The 11,469-nt window shown below is 44.5% G+C and overlaps 1 protein-coding gene across 1 annotated transcript in view; it reads left to right on the top strand.

The window, feature by feature from the left end:
* Positions 1–8,994, top strand: part of PPM1H (protein phosphatase, Mg2+/Mn2+ dependent 1H) — a 293,567-nt gene extending 284,573 nt beyond the window's left edge. Inside the window, exon 10 of the mRNA XM_061130918.1 lies at positions 4,325–8,994. Coding sequence (XP_060986901.1) covers positions 4,325–4,472 — 148 coding nt within the window. The 3' untranslated portion in view covers positions 4,473–8,994. The remainder of the gene's footprint in view (positions 1–4,324) is intronic.
* Positions 8,995–11,469: the final 2,475 nt, after the last annotated feature.

Raw genomic sequence — 11,469 nt, forward strand, 5'->3', positions numbered from 1 at the left:
AGTGAATTTAAAGATATTACCGGGCTTCCTGGTGGTTCAGTGGGTGGTGCAAATTTCTGTATGTGTGAATGAATGATGGCAAAAATAAATTTAAAATAGCAGTTCTTATAATAAGTAGGCTTAATTTGATCTTAGTAAAGGTGAGGTTTTAATTAGTGATCTACCAATAATGAAGTACAACTAAAATAATACAAAATTTAGAAGTCCTACAGTGCCTTGTGGATTTTCTCATTGGTGAGTATCAGGGTTAGAAGGCAGCACAGGAAATGAGTATGATTTCTTGCCTAAGAGACTGGAGACAGCATTACAACTGAGGATGGCAGATGGGGAAGTGCCACCTTGGCCGTGAACCTGAGTTAACATTTATTGACTCCTCCTGAAGAGTCTCTTCTGGGATCTACCAAGGGCTGTGCCACATGTTGTGGAAGCCCAGATGTAACAGAACTTGGGAGTATGCAGTGGTGTAGGAGTCCCCTGCCAACCTACCCTCGCCCCTACCCCAGAAAAAAAGAATTCAAGAAGAAAAGGCATGAGGCGTGAAGGACAAAGAAAATGGTCACAAGTCTAGTACCTGTGCGGAAGAAAGGTCAAGTGGAATGAGTTTGGAAGAGAATTTTAGGAGGCCAGATTGGGAGGGTACTGGACATACTGGTAAGAGATGCAGGAAGAAAAGGGGAAGAAATTGAGGAAGCAAAAATGGATTTCTCTACCAAGACTTCACCTAAGGGAAGACAGAATGAATGATAAAGAGAAATGCAGGCTCAAAGGAAGTTTTCTTAGCATGGGCAGTAAGCAGCTTTGAGAATAAAACTTTAACTTTCTAGAGTCTTTAATAAATAACATCTCTAATAAAACTTTAATTTTCTAGAACCCTTTACCCTGGATTCCTAGGTAACCATCTTTTCTAGGTGACCTAATGCTGCTTTTTAAAATACCAAAAGCTAATTTTGACCGTTTTTCCAATACCCCAAGTCTCCAGCAATAGCAACATCAGGATAGTCTCTTGCCTTTAACTACAGATGGTACTCTTATATGGCTTAAATGAAACAAAGTGGGCACCGTTTTGATTTTAGCTTTTTATTGAAGTGTAGATGATTTACAACATTGCATCATTTTTAGTTTTACAGCAAAGTGATTCAGTTATACATATATCTACTTTCTTAGATTCCTTTATATATACATATATGTTTTAAATACATATATATTTTTTCAGACTCTATTCCATTATAGATTGTTCTAAGATATTAATATACATAGTTCCTTGTTTATCTATTTTATACAAAGTAGTGCGTATCTGTTAATCTGATACTTCTGATTTATCCCCTCACCCCTTTTCCCTTTCGTAAGTTTGTTTTCTATGTCTGTGAGTCTGTTTTATAGATAGATTCACTTATATTATAATTTTAGATTCCACATGTAAGTCATTTAATATTTTTCTTTCTCTATCTGACTTCACTTAGAATGCTATTCCCTACGTTCATCCATGTTGCCACAATGGCAATATTTTATTCTTTGCTATGGTAGTCTATTATATATATCAATATATATACATCTTCTTTATCCATTCATCTGTTGATGGGCACTTGGGTTATCTCCCTGTCTGGGCTATTGTAAGGAGTGCTGCTATGATCATCGGGATGCATGTATCTTTTCAAACTAGAGTTTTCCTCTCTGCATATATGCCCAGGAGTGGGACTGCTGGATCATATGGTGGCCCTCTTATTTTTTTGAGGAACTGTTCTCCATAGTGACTACACCAGTTTGCTTTCCCACAAGCACAACGTAGGAAGATTCCCCTTTTTCCACACCCTCTCCAGCATTTATTATCTGTAGACTTTTTGATGGTGGCCAACTTTCTAAACTTGAAAGGCTAAGGTCTAGACCCTGGGCCATCACCAGGATAATAAACACCACCTGATATTGCTGGTAGCCTTTCCCTGTGAGGTTGTATTCAGACATACAATTTAATATAAAACCAAGAATAACCTGGGGTGAGCATCTGAGAGCGCCTCTGAACACAGTCTATGAGTGGCAGTATGTGGATAGGGGGACATTTATTAGGCTCTTTAGCCAAAGGCCTCGTTGGAGTCCCTTCTGTTTACTTTCTGATCTCAGCAGGAAGAGGACCCTCAGAGAGGGCCTACTGGTGGCATCTGCCCTCAGGCATAACTTAAGAGTCTTCTACCTCAAAACTAATCATTCTAACAATATGAGTAGAAGAGGGCATACCTCCCACTCACCTACCACCCATTCTCCAGGAGGAAAGTCATTTATTTTGTATCAATATTTTTAAAAAATAGCCTCTCTCTGCCACGTGTAGTATGTGCCACACTTCTCTCCACCACCTGGGCTGAGTACACTTGAGTCTCAAAGGTTCTATAGCCTGGAATCTTAACTATCCTGAGATCATCTGCTACAAGCTTTGTTCTTAAGTAATGTAATGATGGGACTAGATGCTGGTCTCTTCTAACATGAGTCAGGTTAATCCATAAGGGCTTTTAACAGAACAAATACAGGAGGCTTCTGGTGTTCCAAATTCTATAACTCACTGTTCTGAAGGCCAGGCTGAGTGACATTTCAGCAGGGAAAGGCAATAGTAACATTAGGGTGGCCTGCTATTCAAGGTCCGCAGGCTGGCTTCCAAGAGACCTTCCTTACAGAGGGACGTTTATCATCTTGGTGATGTACCCGAGTCTGGCTTTTAGTTTCTCAAGTTCAAAAACTGGTTTAACCAACATACAAAGAACAGATTCATTGTCAGGGCTGGGCTCACCTTAACCAAGCTTTCATGACTGATCTGCAAACTTCCGAAATGCCAGGTGATGTTTAAATGGAGAGATGTTCTTCAAGTACAAATGTCAAGCTCATCCTTCTTCTGTCACCATGCCTACACAGGGAGGCAATCATAGTTAGAAGGTTATACAGTGAACATGAAATCAGAATAAAGGTAAACTCTGTGCTCTATGGCTGAGGCTCTTTGGGCACATCCTGTCTAAATGTGGCCCTACCAGTGGAACTAAATTTCGTTGCAGTCTGTTGGCTAAGACTCTCTACCTCAGTCGGTATTTGGACAGACACCTGCCAATGTTTTTTTTCCTCTTTGTTTTAGGCCTTAAGGCTAATCCAGGCTACATACACTCAAATCACCTCCCACATCAGTCCTTCTCTAGATTTTAATACTTTTCATCCATTTATCATAGGCATTATTCTTCTTTTAGTTTATGGTTAAATCTCAGTGAGCAATCTTATTTTCAAATTCTTGGGGTTCCCGCGCTGTACTTACAATGGTGAACAGAAGATTGTGGCATACTGATGAAGGTGGATGAGACAGATGGCCCACACCAAGGTTTCTCTGTCAGGTACCAATAAAACCTTCCCACTTTTGCTAGGTTCCTTCTTACTTGTGCTAGTGTTATTTTTCTTTAAATCAACTCGCTTTTTAAAAACAAATTAAATTCATATCAATGTATGACAAAACCCACTGGAAAAAAAAAATAATAATAATAATAATAAAATTAATTAAAAAAAAAAAAAAAGAAAAAAAAATAAAATAAAAACAAATTAAAAAGGAGACTGGCCCTACCAGAAATGGAAAATGACCATCCTTTGGCCAAAAAGCAATGTGGCTCTAAAAAGAAACACACTGGAAACAAAACCTGTTTTTCCCATGTACTTCTGTAGCTGGAGACGGCCATAGAGAGCTCTGAGCCTGAGCAGATATGTGTTAAAGGTACACCAGCAGTAAATCGGACTCTCTCGCTGACATCAAAATCCTCACGAGAACCGAGCAGCAGAACAGTTTAGGTTATTTGTTGTGTGTCTACCTACCACCTAGTCAGCAATCTCACAGTAGGCAGCCCGTGTTTGGGGACAAGATGGCCTGGGCTCTTTGCTGCTGTTTAGTCACTAAGCCATGCCCCACTCTTTTGTGACCCCATGGACTGTAGCTCACCCGTCCATAGGATCTCCCAGGCAAGAATACTGGAGTGGGTTGCCAGTTCCTTATCCAAAGGATCTTCCTGGCCTGGGGATCAAACCCACGTCTCCTGCATTGCAGGCGGATTCTTTACCACTGTGCGTGTGTAAGTCACTTCAGTCATGTCTGACTCTTTGTGATCCTATGGACTGTAGTCCAGTAGGCTCCTCTGTCCATGGGATTCTGCAGGCAAGAATACTGGGATGGGCTGCCCTACCTTCCTCCAGGGGATCTTCCCAGGGAAACTTGTCTGCACAGTCTGTAGTAATGGCTCCTTCCCAGCCTCTCCCGAATGCCAGTTCTGCCTGCTATCACACTGACCATGTCATCATGCTTCCCCCTGCACAGGTACACGCTGGCAGCCCAGGACCTGGTGATGCGAGCCCGCGGTGTCCTGAAGGATAGAGGATGGCGGATATCCAACGACCGGCTGGGCTCAGGAGACGACATTTCTGTATACGTCATTCCTTTAATACATGGAAACAAACTGTCGTGAAAACAGCCCAGGGTTTTGGAAGGACAGGAGGGATGAACGCTGGGACGCCTCTGGGCAGGGCTGGGCTGGGGAGTGCCCCAGCACGGTTCCAAGTGATGCCACCCCTTCCCAGCCCAGGTGGGGAGCTTGCTGCTGAAAGGCCTCTGGCTGAGCTTCAGGAGGGCCCCTGGGTTTCAGTTTCCTCTTTAGAAACAGGTCTGGATACACGAAAGAGCAAAACATAAAGGCTGCTACTGAGTGTTGTGTTTCTCCTGGTTCCTTTCGTAGGCCTCCTAGGTGGCCATGGCCCATCTCGGGGGCACCTACGTCATATTTATTTTATCTGCAGTAGCTGGGGCAGCCACTTTCGGGTGGTCACTGGCAGAAGACTCTTTAGCCCACCCAGCTGCCAACCTCTCTACGGGTTAACAGTGCTGCGCTGGAGTGCTGGGGATCACGCCTCAGGAGATGGACACACCCATCTTCTCGTAAGCCTGAGATGTCTTTCAGGGAACACTATCTGTGTGTCTTCGTTTCTTTATTCTTTTTCGGTAATGGTGGGGTGCGGCAGGGATGTTTTTCTGATATTCCTTGAATCTTCATTGTTTCCCTTCCATAGCACAGACCTGGGACTTTCCAGGCCCCTGCCGCGGAGTCTGTGTGTCCAAGTCTGGCTCGGACCGTCCCCACATCCTGTAGCCCACGCCGCCCAGGCAGCCATCTGGAGCTGCGCCCTGACTCACAGAGTTCAATCTCTGTTATGTAACAGTTTGTTCCTGAGTTGGTTTTTCTCACCAAATCAATGTGCTTTCATGAAAATATGAGTGTTTCTTTGGACCAGTGGTTCCTCTCTCGTCTTCACGGGTCCCCCTGGTATGGTTTCCGGTTTCTCTCTGAGAGCCTGGGTGTTCGTTTCTGGGTTGGTTGGCCCTCCCCCCACCCTCTGTGCCATAAGGATACACACGAAGCAAGTGTTGAATCGAGTGGTGTAGACGTTCCTTATATGGATCAGCTCACCACACGTCGAGGATCACTCTCCTCCACCTAGATCCAGGTTCTGAGGGTGGGGACTGGCCCCAAGCCCACGCCAAATAATGTGTTAAGGATCAAGAGCAGCAGTCTTATTAGCGTCACCATCAGATTTGGGCAAAACCCACTCAGAACAGCCATGTAATAAAAGTGCATTTGAATCAGATTGACTGGTCCTTGTCAGGCTATGCGCCCTGTTCCTTCTCCATGGAAGCATCCCAGCCCCCCAGGTACTGAGACCTCCCCCTCTCCTGCCACCTCTAGGCGTTCCTCACAAGAGCAGCATTGGACGGATCAGATCTACCTGCTGCTTCTCTGCCGGGAGGACTCACAAAACAGTTCTAGGAATCACTTCTCTCTCTTACGGCCTCTCAGTACGGCAGGACCTTGTAGAGCAGGGTCCAGTCACCAAGTCTTCCTGCAGACCATAGACCTCCTGTGGCAGCATCACCATCTCGGCTACTTTTTGTGATAAAAACATGCTTCCCCCCCACCCCCACCATTAAAGAAAAAAAGTCATTTTTTTTCTTGCTGTGATTCCCCCAGAAGGCTGGAGAGTCAGTTCCACTTCCTGTGTGTTCCAATCCCTTCCCCACAGCAGGAAAATAAAGCTTCCCCAAAGGGAAAGATAACTTTCCTCTGGGATAATCACCTGCATTTACATTCCTAAAATGTAAATATTCTCTGAGGAATGGCCTAGAGCCTTCCTACTTAGAAATGTGTTCATCTTGCAGCCTGGAAACAATGCCTGGTCTTGTGGGTGAAGTGTGGTGGGACTTTACCCACCCAGTGTTTGCCAAAACCTCGCCTGGGAAGAACTGGACCGACTGCGCCTTTGTCAGGAGTCATCTTCATCCCATGGCTTCCATCCTCCTTCCATCAATCTTAGCCACCCCCAGGGACAGCTCTATGGGGAGAAGTCTGTGGTACCCAATGTGCTGCTCTCGGGAAATGTGCAGGCAGCCCGCAGCAGAGTGGGCCACTTTCTGTTGCTGCGCTGACTCTCAAAACCATGTACAAATTCAGAAACTTGAGAAAGTTTTCCATGGAGGACTCTGAGCCACCTTCTTTGGGAAGCTGTCCTCACAAGCTGTCACCTCTTCCCAGTGTTCCCATTGCCCTTCGTTTATTTCCTGGGCTGCTATTTTATTCAAGGCACTAGAGTCAGAGTTTGGATGTAACATTCCACTCCACTCTCCATTGTGTGTCCTGCCAAGGCATGTCTGGGCAAAAATCTCTGGAACCTCCTTGTTCAATTTATCCTAAAGTCCGTGAGCATTTAGTCCCACCGGATTTAGTTAGAAAGGTATCTAGGAATTCTCTTTATAAGCTCCCCTTGGGTGGAAGGATTTTGGTAGCAAGCTGACGCCATATGTCTGTTTGGGGATGGGAGGGAAACCACAAGGGCTCAACCAGATGTGGGGAACACATGACTTGTTAATGCCTGTTGCAGGTCTGCCCAGCACGGGTGCTCTGTGAGTTGAGCTTCCTCCATTTCAGCCTTATTTTTCACCCAGGCTCTGGATCATTCCATCCCTGAATACTAACTGTGTTTACACATCAGTTGGCCCTTGGAGCATTCCTGGAAAGGTCAAAAGGCAACACCAAATTCCGCAGAACATATTTATACATGGTTCTCTTATCTTGCCTATCTTGTGTATCAATCCTGTTTGCTTGCCCTGGCGGCCTCAGAGGAAGTCTTGCTTAATGAAAAGCGTTTGATTTCCCAGTCGTCTTTATGGCTGTCTGGGGGGTTGGGGGGTGAGGTGGCCACTTGCTTTCATGAAAGGCTGTCTCAGTTCTGAATCCCCTTGTTGGGCTGGCCTCTGCTCTTTTCAACATTTGGTGACACTCTTCCTTAAAGACCACCAGCTCACGCTCCATCCACACTGGTGTTTTGTCAGGTGACAACGAAAGCTTGTTCTCCCCACACCTGAAATCAGAGCAGTGTGAGCAGCCTTAAGACTGGAGGGCATGTTCTCTTGCGGCTCTGCCTGCCTAAATGCTCTTCTTAGAGAGGGAACAGAGAAGTGAAAACAGGCGAGGCCAAGTAATCCTCTAACAGGACAAAGCCCCCAGAGTGGGGATTTGTTCTTTTCCACTGTTTACAGCTTTGGGGAATTGGGGGTATTTAATTTTTTTTTAATCCCTAGCAGTTTACCCTGTAACTTGGGGCTGCATGAAGTCAGCTGTGCTTTTTTTTTTTTTTTTCCAATTCTTCTCAGTGTTCATTTACTCCTTGGAAAGAATCACAGCTGTTAGTAGATACTGGTGGACAGAGATGAGAGTCCCAGATCCAGAGCTGGCCTCAGATGTTGGCCATTCTGGCAGGGTTTTCAGTTTACCAAGAGCACTAATGTGGAAACACTCGGGGGACAAAAAAAAAAACTCCCACATCTTTATGACTCTGGTCTAACCTCCTCGCTCATCTGCCAATCAACTTTATTTCAAAGGTCAGTGGTTTTCTTTCCACCACCGTCTAAGGATCTTACCTTCCCTTAAGTGACCCGGCAGCTCCAGTTTTCAGACTGAACATGTTAAGCTTTAATGAGATTCTATTTTCGGTAAGTTCATGCTACTGGGACACATGGAAAAAAGCAGTGAGTCACTGTCTATGCAAAACACCCACCAGGTTGACTCTAGAAGGTAGCAGATCTAAGATGACAGTGAAACAGTATCTGGCCATCTGACAGAATTTTACATTAGGAATCTGGATTTTTGAGGACTTTGAATTGCAGAGACAGGTCGCAGCCTGCACTCCCTAGACCACCCCCCGCCCCAGCACACTTTGGTCCTGTGTGGGTGATGTGGCTTATGTGTGTACACTGGGATTTTTCAAAGGACACTACATGAGCAGCCCCACTTGCCTCTTCTGTAAGCACCATGGTGGCCCTTTGTGATCTGAGTGCCAGGCCAGGGAAGTGCTGCTCTTTCTAACCCACGATGTGATTTGTGTAAATAGCTTTAATTTTTGCCTTGGCGTCTTAGATGAAGTTTTGTTTCTGTAGCGACCAGGTAGACAGAGACCAAATGAGGCTGTAAATGTGATGTTTTCTACTGTGATGTACTTGAAGGAGAATCTCGTGTCCTCCAATTTTCCATAGTATTTTGTGTTTGGGGAGTCCTGAGGTTACTCTTTGATTCCTACTTTGCCTCCATTCTCTTTGTTTCTTCTGGAAACCCAGGGAGGCCCCCAGTGGAGATCATTTGTAAGGAATGTATCACGGTCTGGGTTTCCAAGAAAATACCCTACGTACAGAGAACTAAGAAGAATCTGCCTGAAAATGGTTTCGGCACCGTGTAACCGTTCTGCTTTGTGATTGTGAAACCTTGACTTTTGTAACCCAAAAATGAAACCTGTTTAGTAAAGGGGATCTATTTTGTGTGTTTTGAAACTTAGGTGCAATGTTCCCTGGAAAAAGCTAAAGAAATGTATATGCTCAATGCCGTTTTAAAATAAAATATTATATATATATATATATATATGTATATAGGATACCTTTAGCAAAACTGTGTGTCACTTCTTTCAATTCGCTAAGAAGTTTCTTCTTATCAGGTAATGGAATGAGATGAGAGGGTCATGGCCTCATGGGGAATTGTCAACTGGGAATAGACTCAAAAGAAAATCAGATGGGAATGGATGCCAACACTAGGTCTTCACAGGAAATCAGCAGTCAAGACTATGTATTTCACCATTGCCTCTAAAACTACCATGGATACTGCTCCCAAGAACTACTCCAAACAGGTAATTCTTTTTTTCGTTTATATCTCAAATATATCTCAAATATAACTGACATGCAACACTGTATTAGTTTCAGGTGTACAACTTAATGATTTGATGTGGACTGTAGCCCACCAGGCTCCTCTGTCCATGAGGATTCTCCAGGCAAGAATACTAGAGTGGCCTGTCGTGCCCTCCTCCATGGGATCTTCCCAACCCAGGGATCCAACCTAGGTCTCCCACATTGCAGGCGGATTCTTTATCATCTGAGCCACCAGGGAAGCCCAAGAATACTGGAGAGGGTAGCCTATCCCTTCTCCAGGGGATTTTCTTGACCCAGGAATCAAACCAGGGTCTCCTGCATTGCAGGCAGATTCTTTACCAAATGAGCTACCAGGGAAGCCCATCTATTACTATATAGGATTACAAACTTTTTTTTCCTTGTGATGAGCACAATTATGCAGCAGTTTGAACATTCTCTGGCTTTTCCTTTCTTTGGGATTGGAATGAAAACTGATCTTTTCCAGTCCTGTGGCCACTGCTGAGTTTTCCAAATCTGCTGGCATATTGCATGCAGCACTTTAATAGCATCATCTTTCAGGATTTTTTTTTTTTTTTAAACTAGGAACTTTCTTTTAATCAGTTACAAACTAAATTACAAATAATGTGAACAGCAAGAACACTCAAGGGCAAAAGGTGGGAGAAGAGAGAGAAAATCATAAAAAGAACAAAAGTTTTTTTTTTTTTTTTTAATTTAAATTTATTTATGTATCTGGCTGCACTGGGTCTTAGTTGTGGCATGCGGGATCTTTAGTTGTGGCATGTGTGATCTAGTTCCCTGTGAAATCACTACGTGAAATCACTCAGTTGTGTCCAACTCTTTGCGACCCCATGAACTGTAGGCCCACCAGGCTCCTCCATCCATGGAATTTTCTAGGCAAGAGTACTGGAGTGGGTTGCCATTTCCTTCTCCACAAAAGTTTTTTAAAAAAGAACAGCATATTTGCATTACAAACCCCAAGGTGCACATGGCAACAATCCCCACCCATTCCCACTTAAAAAACTACTATAACCTGAAATATAAATGTAATTGTTCATCCTTAAAGAAATGTTTTTTCCCCAATGTCCCCACTCAGTCACTGCCCTGAGTGTCAGAATTCTCAAAATGATGTCTCAACCTTAACTTTTACTCTTACGGGGTGGCCTTCAGAGGAAGATGGGACCTAGCACCTTAAGAATCTTAAAAAGAAGAAAAAAATTCAAACATCTTTCACTTGCCTCATAAGGTCAGGGTGAAGCACAGTCCCTGTCCCAGAGCCTCCTAGACACGCCTTGCCCACAGGAGGGACAGGCAAGAAGCCTAGGGGCCATCATACATACTGTAGCCCCACCAGGACTGCAGAGACTGGGAGTCTTAAGTCTCCCAGATGTTAAGTGAGATGAAACACTACAATTAGGGTATAAACTGGTTGGATCTATTTTTTAAAAACCCAATTCTTTGAAACAGGCCCCTCCACAACGTTTTAGTTTTGCTTGGTTTTCAGAGGTTCCAGCTTAGCCCCCACTGCTCAGTGGGCCTTACACAGTGGCTCTGGAGGCTTGGGGTCTCTATCATCCCAGATACAGAGAATAATAATAGTGGGGCTTTCAGAGACTGGGATGGCAAAGCCTATGTGGACGGAGGAAAAAAGTCTTTTTATTTTGTCTTAAAACAAAAACAAAAACCCAGCCCTCTTAAGCAATGACTAAGAGGAGAGAAGAGAGGCTAGTGAAGGCTGACTTCAGTTCAGTTCAGTTCAGTCGCTCAGTCGTGTCCGACTCTTTGCGACCCCATGAATTGCAACACGCCAGGCCTCCCTGTCCATCATCAATGCCCGGAGTTTACTCAAACTCATGTCCATCGGTGATGCCATCCAACCATCTCATCCTCTGTCGCCCCCTTCTCCTCCTGACCTCAATCTTTCCCAGCATCAGGGTCTTTTCCAATGAGTCAGCTCTTCGCATCAGGTGGCCAAAGTATTGGAGTTTCAGCTTCAGCATCAGTCCTTCCAGTGAACACCCAGGACTGATCTCCTTTAGGATGGACTGGTTGGATCTCCTTGCAGTCCAATGGACTCTCAAGAGTCTTCTCCAACACCACAGTTCAAAAGCATCAATTCTTCGGTGCTTAGCTTTCTTCACAGTCCAACTCTCACATCCATACATGACCACTGGAAAAACCATAGCCTTGACCAGATGGACCTTTGTTGGCAAAGTAATGTCTCTGCT

Source organism: Dama dama, chromosome 3 (genome assembly GCF_033118175.1).
Source record: "Dama dama isolate Ldn47 chromosome 3, ASM3311817v1, whole genome shotgun sequence".
Classification (NCBI taxonomy): Eukaryota; Metazoa; Chordata; class Mammalia; order Artiodactyla; family Cervidae; genus Dama; species Dama dama.